This window comes from Propithecus coquereli, unplaced genomic scaffold (assembly GCF_000956105.1).
Source record: "Propithecus coquereli isolate 6110/MARCELLA unplaced genomic scaffold, Pcoq_1.0 Scaffold50, whole genome shotgun sequence".
NCBI classification, from domain to species: domain Eukaryota; kingdom Metazoa; phylum Chordata; class Mammalia; order Primates; family Indriidae; genus Propithecus; species Propithecus coquereli.
The window spans coordinates 1,018,975-1,038,941 of record NW_012150841.1 but is presented as its reverse complement, the minus strand read 5'-3'; the positions used below and the strand labels follow the sequence as shown (position 1 = coordinate 1,038,941).

At 34.3% G+C, this 19,967-nt stretch overlaps 1 protein-coding gene across 1 annotated transcript in view; it reads right to left on the bottom strand.

Annotated features, from left to right (window-relative positions):
* PPP1R12A (protein phosphatase 1, regulatory subunit 12A) overlaps positions 1–19,967 on the bottom strand; it is a 212,931-nt gene that overhangs the window by 104,858 nt on the left and 88,106 nt on the right. The window contains exons 3-5 of the mRNA XM_012656311.1: positions 13,436–13,554; positions 4,760–4,919; positions 425–569 (exon numbers count right to left, since the gene is read on the bottom strand). Coding sequence (XP_012511765.1) covers positions 425–569; positions 4,760–4,919; positions 13,436–13,554 — 424 coding nt within the window. The remainder of the gene's footprint in view (positions 1–424; positions 570–4,759; positions 4,920–13,435; positions 13,555–19,967) is intronic.

The window sequence follows — 19,967 nt, the reverse complement described above, 5'->3', positions numbered from 1 at the left end:
TATTCGTGTCACTTAAAGAACTACTATAAGCAAGCTAATAGGACTAACAGCTAAAGAGAATTAGAAACACCCTTCTGTGTTCTAACTCATAGTGATGACAGAAAACATTCATACAGAAATGCAAAATTTTCTTAATTTATGAATTCCAGGGAATATAATATTAATGCAAGTACCCAAGTCTCCTCTATATGTATAGTAATATGATTACTGAAAAAGTAATGCTGCTTTCTGTGCAGAACAAGGCCAGAACCAGCTCATATGATAGCTGAAAAGACTCAAACCATTAATTAATCAATTGATTGACAAAAATGTTTTATACAGTTGATAAAAACACAATTATATAATTTATATGCTTATAACCTTTTGAAATTAAAACTGTATTTCTAAAAGTTAAAATATTTAAAAATACATTTAAAAGGCCTACCACTTTGTTGACCATCTCCATATCGCACAGATTGTCCACTAAAATTCGACATGCTTCTTCTTTCCCCCAATGAGCTGCAGCATGAAGAGGTGTCCAGCCATCATAATCTTTAATATTAACATCATAGCCTGCCTGTATTAAAAGTCTAAAGAAATTATAGTGAATTAGGTAATCATTAAAATCTAGAAAAGAGCAAACACAATCAAGAGCTTTACATCATGCAATGTCACAAAAATTTGCAATATATTTCTTTTCAGAGTTCAAATCCCTCCCCTCAATGAATTAACTAGGGCAAATAGAAAATAATTCTCAGAAAACACTAAAAAAAAAAAAAAAAAAAGAGGCTCTTGAATCACTCCCATAATAATGCAGTTTTAATTAATTCCTAATGACTCAGTCTTACGGTATGGTGTGACACTGATTACTCTTGTTAACAGGACTTACAAGTAAAATTTTCACAGAAAAGCCCATAATTTTTCAATGTAGGATCAAAAACTGACAAATCAATTTGTATGTGAAACTCATTTACTGCCAAGATTATCCTCAGGTGTCCACAAGATACATCATCTCAGGTTAAATGTCTCCTAAAAATATACTGGGATCAAACAAGCTTATTTTGTAATGTTTCTATTGCCTTGCAGTTGAGGAACTGGTTTGTGAAAGCTTTCATGAAACTGTCAGATGTACCATAGGAAAATTTCAAAGGAAAATGGCAATCTGTTAGGAAGAAAACAAAGCAAAACACATATTCCAAAGAGTTGGAGTCGAGTCTATTTTTCTGTAGCAGTAGAAAGCAGATACTCCAATCATCAACAAACTAGAAAACAGGAATACATTTTAATACAATGCAAAGAGTTGCATAAATTATGTTAGTATGCCCTTTTAATTGCATATTGATATCAATCTTCATTTTATTTAGAAATTAAGCTCACAGAGAGCAAAGAAAGGGTCTATAAACTGCAAATAGCATAGCCCCCTATCACAGGTGAATGAACACTAAATATAACCTGTGAAATCCAGTTGACCTTTACCTTGCTTTCCAAGATGTTGAGCTTGATAAGGGCTTCTTTTTTTACCTACAGAAGGTGATAGCGACAGCTAACATATAATCCCCCTTCATTTATTTATTTTTATGAACTAATCCTCTATTTCCTAACAATATCTAAAGTAGCTATTTCCAATCCTGGCTCCATAAGAAAACCATGTGAACGGCTTGTTTTTTTAAAAAACAATTCCCCAGCTCTACCCCAATACTACTGAATTGGCATACTGGGAATGGGCCCTGTCAATCTATATAATAAGTCCCTCATATGATTCTCATATCACTGCCTGTCATCTGTTTGCAGACCAACATTTAAGAGCCATGATCTAATAAAGAAAAGACTAACAGATATAAGTCCAAAGACTTAAGAAGTACCTCTGCTAACACATATCATCAGAAACTTTATTAATAGAGGCAGAAATAATACTGGAGTATAATAAAAAAAATCCCTGTTAGGAAATATGAACTATAATGTTAAATATCCTTAGCAACATAAAACTGTAAGTACTCGGGAGTCTGTGTGGAGAGGGAAGAGAGATTTAGGAAGGTAGATACATTTTTTCAACAAACATGATTCTTTGTGTATACCGGGCCCCATGAGGATACTTAAAAAAAATGCCTATGTAAAAAAAAAATGCTTATGTAAAAGGAGCTACTAATGGAGGAACAAAGTGAAACTAAAATCAACCCTCAGGGATAGATTCTGTCATGGAATTGCAATTGGAGTACAAAACTGAAAGGTATCAAAATCAAATTGAAAGGAGTTGAGAGTTTAGGGGAGAGGAGAAGTGGAGAGAAGGTTACATTTGAAACCTATCTCTCTTCTATTTATTTTTCATTTCATATATGTTTATTTATTTTCATAAGTAATATATCCACAAGTTTCAAAAAACAAAACAAAAAAAAGGATATATAGGGTTTACGGGGAAGTCACTCTCCCATTGCTGACCTTTAGCCAACTATCAATATTATAGTTTCCCCTCCTCTCAAGTAACCATACTATTAATTTTGATTGGATCCTTACAAAAAGATTTCATGCATATATAAGCAAATATAATTTTTAATTTTTTTAAAAGTAAATACAAATGATATATACTTCTATCCTTGATTTTGATACTTCAGAATACATCTTAGTATTCTTTCCATAATAATATGTAAGGAGTTTCTCATTCTTGTTTTAATTGTGGCACAGTATTCCAGTGAAAGGACACACCATAAGTTATTATACTATTTTCCTACTCCTATTACAAACAATGCTGTTAGCACATACTTCCTATGTGGGTAAGAGTATCTGTAAAAAAAATAATCCCAGAGGTAGAATTACTGAGCTAAAGGATAACCTCTACTTTGATAGAATTTGCTCAATTGTTATTTATACTTCCACTAGTAATGTAAGAGTGTCTTTTCCCCACACCTCGTCAACACAGTGTATGCCAAAAATGTTGTTCTTTGCCAATACGATAGATGAAAAAAGATAACTTGTTATAGTTTTTACTTGCACTTAATGAAGAATGAAGTTGAGCATTTATTTCATATGCTTAAGAGCCTTGAGCTGAGTCAAAGGATCAAACAGAATTTGTCTGTAAGTTGAAGAGACGGTGAATAAAGGCATCTGAACAGAAACAAGAGTGGGCATTAAGACATCATGACGCAACTTCGAGCAGATATTTAGGGATGGCATAATGCACGCTTGAAGAGCAACAGTGGCACTTTAACTTAAAAGAGTAGACGGTGGCCAGATGATGATGAATCTTATGTGCTAAGTTTAGGAGTTTAACATTTATCCTGATCCCCACTGAGAACCTTAATGAAGGATTTTGAGAGCTTGGATAATATAATTACAAAGAACACTTGGAAGCCATCCAGAAACCTATTTTATAATGTAATCCAGTCCTCATATATATGTTTATTAGGGACAAAAGTTTTAAGAAGCAATTCTTACCCTTACTATATGCAATACTTTTTGATATTTTCTACTCTTTAAAAAAGGATGCTGTTGGAAACTCACTAAGTTCACTTCATGATGTGTTTGAAAAGTTTTGTAATAGAAACAGATGGGGGACAAGAAAACTAATTAAAAGGCAATACTACTGTACTGTTCTTAGGAGAGGCTGAATAGAGATTGAAAAGAGGAGGAAACTTAGGAACAGGTGACCCATTATGCTTTGTTGTTTTTACTGATGAGAGGGAATAAGGAAGACAGATTGATATTAGAAGCCCAAGTAGACAAGAAGCAACATAGAGGGTGTAGTAGATTTTGCTGAGAGCCAGTTTTATTTCCTTCTATATACAGATAACAAAAGTTATGCACTGAATAATTTTTTTTAAATAATTGCCAACATTTTTGCATTGCATTAGTGTTACTCAGTTATAAGAAACGACAGTGACCTAGCTCCTCTTATATTTTCCTGGATTGAACTTGAGCCATTATCCGAAGTGAGGTATCACAAGACCGGAAGAATGGGCTCCACTTGTACTCACCATCAAATTGGTACTAACTGATGAACACTAGGGTGCTCACATGGCAGTAATATTTTCCAGGGATTAGTGGGGTGGGGGGGTAAACCCACAACTAAAGGACACGGTGAGCATTGCAGAGGGGAAGGGTATGCCTCTAACCCTTGCTTGGGTGAGGCAAAGACATAAAATGTAACCAAAATGTTTGTACCCTCATAATACACTGAAATAAAAATAAAAATAAAAATCACTGTGTTTTTACAGACAAAAAAGAAAAAATTATCATGACATAAAGAAGCTTTTTTTCCAATGAAATTTGCTGATCAACATCGAGCCCTACAGAGTTGAAGTTGCTTATGGCTTGATATTTAATATGCTAACAGCACTCTCAGTTCTAGTGTTCATGTAGTAAAAAGAAAACTGTATTGTAGACAAATTAAATGTAAATAAATATTCAGCAGGATCAAGTTCAGCATGATAAGTTTATACGACGTTATTCTTAGTCTCAGTCAATCTGGGACCCTCAAAATGACTCTGTAGTAAATTGTTAGTCCAAAAGGTAAACATATAATGGTTGACAGACACTTAAATCCAATTTACTGGAAAATTACAACTGAGAAAAACAACAGAACAATCAAATTTTGAGAGTAAAAGAACTTTAGAACAAAAACAATCACAGCCAAAGTAGTTTTCTCTTTTGTCCTGAAAACAGACATTAAAGAACTCTTTTATAAGTTGTTTCAAAATAATGTTTGCAGGCATTTTAAGAAAGGAAACAATGAAATAAAGAAAAAAAAGCAAAGTAGAAAAACAGCTCTATAAAAAACAATACTTACTTTAAAACTTCTGTATAGCCCTTAGCGGCTGCAACGTGAAGTGCTGTACCTCCAGATTTTGCGTGCCGGACATCACTGATATGACCACTATTTAGCCATTGCCTTGCATCTCTAAGCATTATCCGTTCTTCTTCCTTTCGAGCTGCTTCTATATCAACCCCTGATAAAATAAAAATAATTGTTTTTATTTTTGCTTAATAAAGAGTATCCTTTCTATGCTGGAAAATAAAATGATCTAAAACATTTCAAGTTTAAATGAAAATGAAAGGTTAAACCATATTTTTGAAAAATGAGCTGCTTATAACATGTTGGTTAAATAAATAAATGTGGGAATATTATAGACATTTTAGTAACTCTCTCTACTAATTATTTGGTTTTTGCCCCATGATGTTATTTTGGTTTTCTTTTTACTTTCTGATTATTCCTTTTCTTTTTTTAAATTTCAATATTTCCCAAGGTAGCATCCTTTGGGCTAAAAACATGTTTCTTAACAATTACATGCAAATAAATCTCAAATTTCTATCTACTGTTTTGACCAGTTCTATAAATTCTGGCCTTGTAGGTACAAATGTTTATTGAACACTTCGACTTGGAGGCCCTGTCTTCATCTAAAATTTATCAGACCTTTAAAAGATTATTTGTCTACCAAACTCCCTTTCCTTTTCCAATACAGCACATTTTTCATACCATTAGGATTGTTTTTATAATTTTAATAAGTTATATAGATTCATTTAAAAGCATTTATTAAATATTGCTAGGTTGAGGTGATAAAAGTGGGAAAAATATAACAATGAATAGGACGCTCTAGTTCCTACCTTCAAAGAGCTCGACATTTTGAAAAAAAATTAAAAGAAAAAAGATATTCCTGAAGTTCCTGAATGATCTCAAGTTGTCTTACGGCTTCAACTGTTGGCTATTTAATGAATAGCACATACCACAAGGCATTTATAACCTATTTTCCTCCAGAATACTATGAGCCTTTTTAAACTTTTATCCCCACTGTTTGGCAGAACACATGACACAAAGTAAAGGGCTCAGTAAACGTTTACTAAATGAATGATGAATGAATAAATGAATCAAAAACAACACACGCACACACACACGTATCTCCTTGGCTAAGATTTCTCCCATAATCCACATCCACGTGTCCAACTATTTGGTCAGGAGTTTTTCATACATCTAACCATCCTTCCATCTAATACGTATCAAGTGCTTACTATTTGTCAGGTACTGTGTTAGGTGCTATGGGTATAGAAGTGAACTTACATGGCATTAGATGATACATTTGTGAAGAAAAATAAAGCAGGGTAAAGGAAAAGGGGGCAATGAAAAGGGCCTGTTATTTTATATAGGTTGGTAAAGAATAGTTTCTTTTCTTTTCTTTAATGATACAATGACATTATAGCAAGAAATAAAGTGAGTGACAGCCACACTATTGAGAGAATTTTCTAGGCAGAGGGAAGTACCAGTAGGCTCTGAAATGAAAACCTGCTTGGACTGTTCTTCTATTTAGAAGACCAGGGTATCTACAGAGTAGTGAGGACAATGGGCAAGGTGACATAATCTGATTCAATTTAAGAGCATCACTTAAACTAAAAAATTAAGAGTAGAAATCAAGGTATCAACTTAGAGTCTACTGCAATAATCCAGGCGAGATGATGACGACTCGAACAAGGGTGGTAACAGTGAAGGTAGTAAAATGGTAGGATTCTGGATTCTTCAAGGCACACCAGCAGAATTTGCTGTTATTTTGAATGTAGAAAAAAAAGAGAAGTGAAGGACCAATCAGGGGTTTTTAGCCTCAGCAATTACAAAAATTAAATTTTCAGTTTCAGAAATGTGAAGTTTAAGATGCCTAATAAGACATCTAGTAAGAGATATCAAGTAATTAGTTGGATATCTGAGCCTGTAGAACAGAGACAACTAGGGAAACAATAAATCATATGCCATGAGCATATCAAACTCAATGCTAAAATCTTAACCTAGTTTTCCCTGATCAATCTGCTTGCTGTCTGCCTCGTATTTCCTATACTAAGTACCACCACTTACCCAGAAACCTGGGAGTCAGCTAAATTTCTCTCTTTATCTTACCCTCACACCATCTGTGATAGTTAATTTTAGGTGTCAACTTGACTGGATTGAGGATGCCTAGATGGGATGGTGAAGCATTGTTTCTGGCTATGTTTGTGAGGGTGCTTCCAGAGGAGACTGACATGGGAGTGAGTGGACTGGGAGAGGAAGACCTGTCCTCAATGTGGGCTTGTACCATTCCATCAGGGCCTGTATGGAACAAATGGGCACAAGAAGGAGAATTCCCTCTCTCTACTTTCTCCCTCCCTTTAGGAGCTGGAAGCCTTTTCTCCTCCTGCCTTTAGACATCAGACTCGAGTTTCTGGGGCTTCTGGACTCTGGGACTTGCACCAGTGGCCTCCCAGGGGGCTCTCAGGCCTGATTAGTGGCTGCACTGTCAGTTTCCCAGGTTCTAAGTCTTTGGACTTAGACGGATCCACAACACTGGCTTCTCTGATTCTCCAGCTTACAGATGGCCTATGGTGGGACTTCACTGTGATTATATGAGCCAATTCTGCCTAATAAATCCCCTTCTATATATCCTCCTGGTTCTGTCTCTCTGGCAAACCCTGACTAATACACTATCCTATTAGTTACCACATTTTCAGTTGCTACCTCTAGACTGTCTTCTAGATGGTCCCTATCACTATCTTAGTTCACACACCTTATGTCTCACACTTTGACTACGACTACTACTGACCCTTTAACTCATTCAGCCTCAGTTCCCCCTAATTCACTCTACTGTTTCTCTACATAAAATTTGTCAATGGCCGCTTACCTTCTATAAGACAAACCTCAAGCTCTTTAGTGTAGCAGACATAGCCTTTTATGTCTTGGTCTCACTGCATTTTAAACTTCATTTCTAGTCTTTTTTGTCTACCATCACCTAGCAGTGTTCTACCATTTAGATCTCCACATAGCTCCTGAAGTACATCATGGTCTGTGTTGTTGTGTAAGCTATTACACTCTACCTCGATTATACTCTTACTATGCCTGCTTAGCACATTACCAATTTTTTCAAGATGACTAAATGGTTCAATATGCAATTGAAGCTCAACTTCATATTTTTAAAACCCCAAGATTACACAAGTACAGGAAAAGTCATCTTCAAACTAGAGATTGTAGTATCTCATTACTACATTTTAAAGAAACTTGCAACAAGATTTTCCAAATAGACCTTACCAAAATAACAAATTATATGTACTATATATACAATAAACACAACCTATTATAATTTTTGTAAAAATAAAATGCCTCCATTTCTATAGTAAAGCAATTTTACATGTCTAAACACCAGGACCAGGCGCTTGGGCTCACACCTATAATCCCAGCACTTTGGGAGGTCAAGGCAAGAGGATCGCTTGATGGCAGGAATTTAAGACCAGCCTGGGCAACATAGTGAGACCTGGTCTCTGCAAAAAATAAGAAAATTAGCTGATGTGGTGGTATGTGCCTGTAGTCCTAGCTACCTGGGAGGCTGAAGCAGGAGGATCACTTGAATCCAGGAGTTCGAGGTTACAGTGAGCTATGAATGTGTCACTGCACTCCAGCTTGCGTGACATAGCGAGACACTATCTCAAAAACAAAAAAAACAAAGATAATCAGCCTACTTTATTTAAGATATGCCTTCTAATGTTATTTACAAAAAAATTACAAAGCTGTAATAACACATTAGGAATAATCTTTTTACTAAGTGATTTATCTTAGATATTATTTTCTTATGCTTTATTCTTTTACTATGTCTTTTAAAACACATACCTTTTTATTATCGTTAACCCTATCTTCACCATCTTAAACATTCTGACTTTTATTGTCTACTATTCTAAGTTTCCTTTGACTTTGAAATAAAAAAATACCTACTTCTTCTGTACTTATCTAATTTCATGCTATCTTTATCTAATTACAAAGCAATTACCCTCTTCAGCCTCATAATGTGCTCATATCTGATTTATATATAAAAACACAACAATCCAAGTTTAAAAGTTAAAGTATATGTGAGGGGAAAGTTCTTATTTTAAGAAAATTAAATTAGAAAAGAAAAACTCTCTTAAAACGCTTTTTTAGAATACTGTTGATTAGATTATAAAGGCCCTACTTAGTTCATCAAAACATTTTTTTGAGAAGCAACCCATTGTACTCTATGCTAGGAAACTTGTTTTCTAATTTCAGTGCTTCAACTAACTAGCTAGTGACTTTGAGAAAGCCATAGTGTCTTTGGATATTAGTGTGATACGTTAAGAACACAGATACTGAACCTAGATTTGCTCGGTTTGAATCCCTGATCTACCACTTACTAGCTGTACAACCTTGGTCAAGACACTTAATCTTTGCTGTTTCAGTTTATTCATTTGTAAGATAAGAGTAATGATAATACCCACCCCACAGGGATGTTCTGAAAATACATTAATATATGTAAAGCATTTAGATCAGGAGTAAGCACTAAGGTGCTAACTATCACGATCAGTTCTAAAAGTCTATGATTCTGCTTCTCTTTTCCTGCTTCATGGTCTAAGAAAATCTTAGAATGCACTTAATGGGTCCTTAAGTCACCCACTATAACTGCAAGGTTTTTAAACAACGAAAACAATAGATAATAAAACTAAATTGGATATGATATAATAAAGTGATTAGACTAACACTTGTCACTATGATTTAAAAACAGTTAAATATTCGATTGAAATGTAGCCAAATCTCTTAGGAAAGAAAAAATAAAATTAGATTGGAATTTGGTCAGCTAACAGCTTCAAAAATTGATTTGTGTCCCTAAATAAAGAAAATCATATTAAAATATAAATCAGAAATATTTTTAGCTACTGTTCAATCATTACTACTTTCAAAGGAAAATTACTTAAGCATAACTAGTTAGTGATCAAATATACTAGAATGAGAAATAAAAGCCAAAAAAATGTTTAAAGCATTTAAAAATATTAATAATGCTCATACCAAGATAATTTGAGAAAATTTATCATTATTAGATATACATTTAGTGTGCTTTTTTTATAATTATTAAAATCTTTTAGACATGCCCCTATACTTTTATTTCTTTGGAATTAAGTTATGCCATATAAATTTATACATTCCCATTATATGTATACAATGAACATTATAAAGTATTTTCTAGGGGACTTTTTAAAAACTACAGTATGGTTCAGTGGTACAGTGTATGGGCTCAAGATAACTGTCACACGGTTTAGGACAGAACTACAACACATACCTACCTGTACGACCTTGGGCAAATCACTAAGCCTCAATTTTCTCATCTGTCAAATGGGGGTAATAGTAGTATAAACCTCATAGAATTGCTGTGAGGATGAAATGAAAAAATGCATGTGAAGCCCTCTGCTCAATGCCTTGCGTATAATAAGCTACTATCATTACTACTATTATTAGTGTTTGCTCTTCAATTTTCATTTCCAGGGCCATCTCATCTACTAGTTCCTAGAATATCCCCTTATTACTGTTCTCCTAGATTTACATTTCACACCTTGACATCGCTTAAGTTACAACAGTGCACCAAACACTGCACTGTCATCTGGATGTCTGTTAGCTACCACAAAATCAGTATGTACTCATGTATTCCCTAAATCTGTTTCTATTTAGTTCTACATTTTCCCATATGAACTCATCTAAATGATCACTTCTTCAAATGGAAACTTTGGTGAGTAGGCTTCAATTCCTCCTTCATCTCCATATTCAATTCTTCATCGAACTATTCTAATTTTACCTCAACATTTCCTCAAGACAACCTGGTTCTTCTTCATCTCAAATGTAATCGGTTTTGGCTCTCATCTTTCACCTGGACTAAATTAAGAGTCTTCATCAAGGAATGCATGCCACCATGTACTGTACATTCTATCATCCTCCAAACTGCCACCAGCTTTATTACTAAAAGCCAAATTCAATCAGATTAATTTCCTGCTTGGGGATCTTTGTTGTATCTATCCAGTGCCTACGAAATAGATGTTCTTTACCAGGGGTCCCCAACCATTTTGGCACCAGGGACCGTTTTCATGGAAGACAATTTTTCCAAGGACTGGGGAGGGACAGAATGGTTTTGGGATGATTCAAGCACATTACATTTATTGTGCACTTTATTTCCATTATTATTACATTGCAATATATAATGAAATGTTAATAATTATACAACTCACCATAGATTGGGCACCCCTGATAGACCATCTATTCAGGTGTCACCTCCTACTAGTCCCATCTTGACTTTGTATCTCCATTTCAGTCCTCATGAATTCTCTGCATATGTTATATAGGTCTCCAATTCCTTTTCTTCACCCATGTTGATAATAACCCTCTCTTCTTTGCCAAACTCCCTCTAAATGTCATCACTCGGAAACCTTTCCTGACTACTGCATGCAATTCATCCCAGCTTTTTCTGTTCTCCCACAATATTCTGTGCCTATAAATTTTAGCATATAGCCCACTGTATTGTGCAGCTCACATTATGCTAGACTGTAAAATCCTTAAGAACAAAGATTGTGTTATTCTTTTATTGTTGTTGTTAATAGCCAGCACTCATGACATTTGCTGGCACATTAATCAATACTGAACAAATTATTATAATTAAAATCAGCCCTGTTTACAGTTATGCTACCAGTTTCCTTTATATACAAGGAGATCCAAGTTTTCAGTACAACTCCATACCTTTTCTAGTTCATAATAATTGAAAACTAATAGCAGACAAATAAATAGCAGTACAAAGAGATTTATGATAAGGAATTAGCATTGTGTGACAGCAAACTGTTGGCTATCTATCTGGATAGTCATCAGGGCAAAATGGGCAAATAAGTTAAAAAAGAAATCACTCTTCTTCCTAGGTTGTGATGCTTTGTATCTATTCTTTAGTTTCCTCAACTCTTGAAGATTCATGACTCTGAAATGCTTGTCTAGAACACGGCTGTTAAAAGCTCTTCTGTGTACTTATCCAGGCTCCAATTTATAACTACTTTCTAATGTATACCCTGTTTCTTCTAGGCTCTAGGTACCTTTAATCACTTTTTTAATGTCCCAATTTTATTTTAGGTATTTAAATATTTTCTTAGTTTTAGTACTTAAGATAATTAGCTTCTGTTCCTTTCTAATCCTTAGCTTCTATTTTCTGGTGAACCATACTTGATAAGGAGTCAATCCTCTAAACTAATATCTTGTACCTTTCCTCTATCATCTAACCTTAGTAAAGCACAGCTCTGATAATTACCTGTTTGATCACCATCTAAACATAATGGAATAAAACAGAAATCACACACAGTAATTTTTATGTATATACATTAATTTTTTTTAAATTGTAGTAAAATATACCTAACATAAAATTTACCATCTTTACCATGTTTAGGTGTACATTTCAGTAGTGTTAAGTCCATTCATATTGTTGTGCAAACAATCTCCATAACTCTTTTCATTTTGTAAAACCCATTAAACTACTACTACCACTGCCACTACCACTACCACTACTACTACTACTACTATGCATTCTCCTTTCCTCATAGCCCCTGGCAACCATCATTCTGTTTTCTCTATGAATTTGACTGTTCCAGGTATCTCATATAGGTGGAATCATACAGCATTTGTCTTTTGTCACTAGCTTATGTTACTTAGTATAATGTCCAAGTTTCAACTATGTTGAAGCATGTCAGATTTGCTTCCTTAAGGCTGAAAAATATTCTACTGTTATGTATATACCACATTTTGCTTATCCATTCATCCATCAACAAATACTTGGTTTGCTTTTCCCTTTGGCAATTTATGAATAATGCTGTTACAAACATGGATGTACAAAATATCTCTTTGAGAACTTGCTTTCCATTCTTTTGTGTATATTTCCAGAAGAGGAGTTGTTGGATCATATATATGTGTATATGTGTGTGTGTGTGTGTGTGTGTGTGTTTATGTATATATGCTTTAAGATATAATTCACATACCATTTAAAGTGTACAATTCAATGGTTTTTAGTAAATTTGCAGAGTTGTGTAAACCTCATCACAAACGATTTTAGAATATTCATCATACCTAAAAGAAACTCTGTACCTATTAGCAATCACTCCCCATCTATAAATTAACATCTTCCAAATTTGTATCTCCATCTTGCAGCTCTCTTCAGACTCACATATTCAACAGCTTGGATATCTAATAGGTAAAAGAAACTTAACGTCTGAAAATGAACCCCTGATCTTTCCCTATAAAACCTACTCTTCTCACAATCTTTAACATCTTGAATAGAAACTTTCACCCATCCAGTTGCTTAGACCAAAAATCTTAGAATCTTCCATGCCTTTCTCTTTTTTGCACACCCTACTACCACCACTCAGATCTAAACCACTTTACAGTGCCTGGAAACCCTTACTTCCATATAATTTTATGCCAGATCATGCTGCTTGTTATACTTCAACTTTAAAAATATTAAAAAGATACAGAGAATCACATATTTTTAAAAACAGAATAATAATACACATACTGTTTTGTAAGCTGACAGGTTTTTTTTTTTCATTCAAATTATGATCGTTCTTCAATAAATACTTTTACTGGAAAACTGAACTATCATATTCTTTCTAAAACAGTTTTAAACATTTTTTACATTTAGGTTGCTTTTTACATTACCTTGCCGATTAACCTCATTTTGAAGTAGCTCTTCCATTGCTTCCTCCTCAGCAATATCTAAAGGTGTGTCTCCTTCACTGTTGACAGCTCCTACATGTGCTCCCTGACCAATTAAAAACCTATAAAATCAAAGGAAAGACAGTTAAGCAAAGATAATATAACTGAAATAAAACTGAATGTATAACCAATGAGGAAAGTTTCTATGTAAGAGTAGCAGTAAAAACTAAGACTAGTATATGCATTATTTAAATTTTTTAAAAACTAACATAGAGCATATTTTTCTTTTGTAAATTTATATTTTCTAATTTTTCTATAATGTCCACATACTGCTTAACTAATACAAAAAATGTTAATTTTTAATAATAACTAGAAAGTCTTTCACAGAATCATTACATACTACACCTCCACTGAGACTTTTCATTATCTCCATATGGACTGGTTTCCCAACTGATGTCCATGCTCCTAGTCTCATTCCACAAGCAAGAGTTCTTAATCCGGGGTCCATGGGTAAAATTTAGAAGGTTCATAAAAAAATTCAATTAATACAGATATATTAAAATATTGTTTATGCTTATCATTATTTTGAAATTAGAGTAGTTATTAAACTCACCACTAGGTCTTGTTATTTAATGTACTACTAAAGAAGCAGATACATAATTATACCACAAATGTGTTTTTCTAATATTTTGATAAGTGAATTCCGATATAGTTGGATTCTGTGTACTTTGTATCTTATTTTATGCATCAAAAACATAATTCTAAGAAAGTATCCATAGGCTTCACCAAACCTGCTAACGGGATCCCACTACAAAAAGGTTATTAATCCCTTTCATCGTGTCAACTGCACATCTCCCAGAGTCATCTGTTTATCATTACCCATGTCAATTCCCAACTTAAAAAAATCTTTGAGTGGTTCCACTGTGCTACTAAAAAACATGTATGGCCCACAACGATTTGGCCTTACCTTCTTTTTCAGTTTCATTCCTCTTCCTTCCTATATCACACTTTAGGCTCCAACAATATATTACAGAACTACTTGTAGTTCTAGATTAAACCATCTTCTTTTAGTATCCCTGTTTTTACTTTTCCATATATAAGGAATGGGCCTTTTTCTTTATGTCCCTAGCCAATTTAACTCATTCATATATTTTTTTTACAGACTACATAAAAATATTCTTATTATAAAACAGTAAAAAAAAAAATTACAAATCCACAGAATGGGAAAAAGAATTCCTTCATATCTCTCCTTCTATTGTGTTCCTTCGCCAGAGATAATGATTATCAGTATGGCAAAAATCTTTCCAGTACCTTTGCTATGAATTTATATGTGTATATATAAACATATATACATAGTTACTTTTGGGGTTATCTTTGTAAAACAAATATTAATAAGATTATTCTAAATGGACTGTAATGCAACTCTTCCCTTCTAATAGCCGAAAAATATTCCATAGTATGACTGGATCACACTTTCATTTAATATCATCCTCTTAATGGACATACTCTTTTATAAATAGACACTTGATTTTATCAATCTTTAAAAATATCTCTCAACGTGACAGACTGGGCATGGTGGCTCATGACTGTAATCCTAGTACTTTGGGAGGCCAAGATTGGAGGATTGCTTGAGGCCAGAAGTTCGACACCAGCCTGAGTACCATAGCAAGACCTCGTCTCCACAAAAAATAGGAAAATTAGATGGGCATGGTGGCAAGTGCTGGCAGTCCCAGCTACTTGGGAGGCAGAGGCAGGAGGTTTGTTTAAGCCCAGGAGTTTCAGGTTGCAGTGAGCTACGGTTATACCACTGTACTCTAGCCTGGGCAACAGAGAGATACCCTGTCTCAAAAAATGTAATGGAGATAAAATACCTCGTCATTGCTTTAATTTGCATTTCCTGATTACACACAAGGCAAAAAAATATTTGGATATTTTTATTGGCATTTGTATTTCTCCTTTTGTGAACTGCTTGTTTACATCCTTTGCCTATATGTCTAATGTGTTCATTAATTCAACAAAAATAGAGTGTTTAGTAAGTATCTATTAATAGCACTATGTTACATGCCAGGAATACGATGGTAAGCAAAAAGAAGCAGAGACTTTCCCCTCAAAAAGCTTACAGTCTAGTAAAGGACAGATTGATCACACAAGTAAATGTGAAGCTGTGATAAGTCCTATAACAGAATTATGTGATGCCTTGGAATGACTAATAGGAAAAACTGATATTGTGAAGTCAGGAAAGGATCCTCTGATGAATATATAGGTACTAAAAAAAAAGGACAATGTGCCTTAGATAAGAGAGAACAAAAATCACCAAAGCCCTGTGACAGGAAGTGTGTATGAATAGATGTGGGCCCACTTCATTTTTCTGACAGCAACTGAAAGTATTGATAAATCTCTACACTTTTCTCTCTCTCTCTCTTTCTCTCTGTCTCCCCCCACCCCCACACACACACCCTTGCCTCTTTCTCTAACAGTGGTTATTGCTAAGAGGTAGGTTAGGAGAGATTTGTTTGTGGTTGGGGGGGTATATTTTGTAATCCAAGTTTTCTATTACAAGTTTGTTTTGTACGTGTTTGTCAGATCACAAAAATGGCTACCATATCATTTTGTAGCCTGATGTTTTTACATTTAATATGTTGTAAACATTTTCATGATCTTCATGGGACTTCTACAAACAGAGGTTGTACTTGAATTAAGGTAACTTTTCTGTTTTCATACTTTTAAAAAATGTAATACAAAATTAAACAGGAACATTTCCTTATATATTACAAATAAATAAAAGAGTCTGAAGCAGAAAAATAACGTAAGTAAGATAAGAAACTGTAATGTCCCCAGAGACTATGTAATTATTCTGCTAGGCAAAATCCCAATAAATAAAAATACTTCTATTCTTCTTAGGTATTAGAAATCATTCAAAGGATATAAAGACCGAGACTAAAAGAAATATCTCAGAGTAGCCATAGTGGTTGAAGCAGAGAGAGCTATATGGGAAGCAGAGTTTCAAGGAAATACCAAGTCAAAGCCAAATACAGACAATCTAAAATTTATATAAACAGGAAGGATGTTAAGGGAAACTAACAGAGTAAAGTTCCAAAACTGCTAGCAGGAAACAAGGCCTAGAGCAATCCTTGAGCCAAAAGTTTAGGTACATACGTATGTATGCATGCACGCATACAAAAACCTCTCCTGCACTCCAGAACTATCATTTGTAAATGTAAATATAAAAAAATACATACTTGAAGAAAAATAATAAAATCCCATGGCATTAATTCTTATCTACCAGGAAGAATCTCCAAAAGCCACTCTAAGGTTGGTGGGGTGAAGAAAAGCAGAAACTTTTAGGCTCTGCAGACTTTGGGTGCAGCTCCAACGTCTGCTTACTGACATCTATGTGACATTCATTAACTTTAACACTTGAAGCTTAATTTATAAAATAATGCACAGGGCAGTGTGAAGTTTAAATGAGTTAAAAATAAAATCAAAATGCTGTTATCACATCATGCAAAATCATCACAGAAAGCAATGTTTGGGCTGAGCTTGGTGGCTCATGCCTGTGATCCTAGCATTCTGGGAGGCTGAGGCGGGAGGAAGAGCAAGACCCAGTTTCCACTAAAAATAGAAAAATTTAGCTGGGCATGGTGGTGCGCTCCTGTAGTCCCAGCTACTTGGGATGCTGAAGCAGGAGGATCACTTGAGCCCAGGAGTTTGAGGTTGTTGTGAGCTAGGCTGACACCATGGCAGTCTAGCCAGGACAACAGAGCGAGACTCTGTCAAAACAAAAAAAAAAGAAAGAAAGCATGTTTGAGATAATGTGAAACAAAATACAGGCTACCTGGAGTATAAGAAGTTTACTTTGAGGGACGCTGGAGATACTGAAGACAGCTAGATTTCCTTCAGAACAACAAAAGCTGGGGTATTAGAAGCAACTTTGTGTTACTGCTAATTAGAAAAAATATGCCATACTCATATTAAGATTTCTTAGAAAGAAAAAAAACCAAACAGATTTCACATGAGTCCCAAATTGAAGGTCAGAATATTGGGATACTTTTCAGATGAACAACTTTATTGAATACTTCAGGGCAAAGAAAATCCATATTTTCCTAATGATGGTTAATGATTTCCTTAAGCAATACAAAAGTGGGCAACATTAAGAGATGCCACCTAGTGCAGGATGAAATTCTTAACAAACTGTACAAATGAACAATGGTAAACTGAAAAGTTTAACTGAGATTTATAATATTCTAGCAACTCTGATTTAATAAATAATTTTGGATAAACAAATGAATAAGCTTCAAAATTTTACAAAATTATCTGTATATGTGCTGACTATGAGATCTAACAAAAGGTATAATGTTAACAAAGCTACTGGTTGCAACTTGAATATGGTATATTACATAAGCAGATAGGATTCTATCTGTTTTAAATGAATTTGGAAGACAAATTTTGATAGTCTCTGTATCTTTTGAGTTTTGTCAAAAACCAAACCACAGAGGGATTATTTAAGAAAGTCAAATGGTTCATTTAAAAAATTTGATCTTTTAATAAAAACTCTTCAAATTAGAAACTAATGAGAACATAATGAACAAAGAAAGCAAATTTATTGGCAAGAGCTGAATTTATTTAGCTGAATGTATTTCTTCTCACTGCTTTCAAGACTTTTTTACAAATTTAATGTATATTTATTTTCTTATTTATTGTAAGAAAATTAGTATCACAAGTTATTTTAACCAATACATAATTTTTTAAAAATCAGAAAGTCAGCAAAATAGCATTGCAATAGTTATGTTTCTTGAAAATACAAATTAATTACTCAAAGCCATCTGTGGAAAAGAGAAACTATGAAAACTAAGCTACCTGAACTTTTCAAAGATGGGTTAAGTAGAATATTATACTATTAACTTCAGAAATAAATGCTATTTTCTTTTGCATTTTTCTGAGCAACAGAAATCACAAAATAGTGTAAATAGTCTCATGCATCTTTAGTCAGAATGTACTTTCCCATTTCGTTTTGGAAGTTCTACACCATAATGAAAAATAGTGGGTAAGGTTAAGAATCTAAACGAAAGTTCTTACCTGGGACCTTTGAAAGTCTTCTTAAAAATAACAGTTCTTGGACAGGCACGGTGGGTTATGTCTGTAATCCTAGCACTTTGGGAGGCCAAAGCCAGAGAATCACTTTAGGACAGGAGTTTGAGACCACCCTTGGGCAAAATAGCCAGACATCATCTCTACGGAAAATTAAAAAATTAACTGGGCCTGGTGGAACACGCATGTAGTCCCAGCTATTTGGGAGGCTGAGACAGGAGGATCACATGAGGCCAGGAGTTCCAGGCTGCAGTGAGCTATGATTGTGCCAGACTGGGCTACAGAATGAGACCCTGTCTCTACAAAATAACAAAAACAGTTCTTTTCTTTTAACACTTGACAAAGGTGCCACTTCTGGCCTCCATGATTTCTAGTGAGAAATCTGGTGTTCTTCAAATTGCTTTTCCCCCCTATAGTATAGTTTTCTTCTCACTGCTCTAAAGATTTTTTTTTTTTTCTTTAATTTTCAAAGGTTTGCATATGGCATTTCTTGATGTGGACTGCTTTGCTTTATCCTGTTTGAAGTTTGCTAAGCTTCTTGAATCTGCAGGTTTATGCCTTTTGCCAAATTTGGGGAAGTTTTCAGCAATCATTTCTTTGAATACTGTTTTGGCCATGACTTCTTTCTCTACTTATTCAGAGAGACTTTGATGGCATGAATATTAACCCTTTTGTTATAGTCCCTGAGGCTCTGTTCATTTTATTTTAGTCTTATTTTCTCTCTGTTGTTTGGATTTGGCAAATTCTATTGTTCTATCAGTTTACTAATTCATTTCTCTATCCCTTACATTCTGCTGGTGGGCTCATCCATAGAGTTTTTTATTTTAGATATCGGATTTTTTCAGTTCTATTAATAAAATTGCCATTTGGTTCTTCATATTTTCTATTTCTTTGCAGGTTTTCTATTTTTTTTGCTAAGACTTTCAAATAAGTTTTTTCATTTGTTTCAAGCATGCTCATAATTGCTTGTTGAAGTATTTTTAAGACATCTTCTTTATAATCTTTGTCAGATAATTTTAATATTAACATCTCTGTCACACTGTGTTGGTCTCTATTGTCTTTTTTCATTCACTTTGAGATCTTCTTGATATAAAAATTTTCAATTAAAACCTGGACATTTTGGGTATTATGTTCTGAGACTCTAGATCTTACTTAAATCTTCTGTTAGTTGGCTCTGTTTGATTCTGCTCTAACAGAGGTAGGTAGGGAGGCGTCATCTCATTACTGCAAGGTTGGGGTAGACCTTCAGGTCCCCACTTTTCCTCCAGGGAACTCACTGCTGTGTTGCTCTTTGGGTCCTGAGATCCCTAGCTCTACCTTTCAGAATCTTTTTGTACTTATAATGTTCAGGGTTTTTAGTTGTACACAGCAGGAAAAATAGGGAAAAACATGTTTATTTTATTTTCTCTGAAGCAGAAATTCTCTGTTTTTTTTTTTTTTTTTTTTT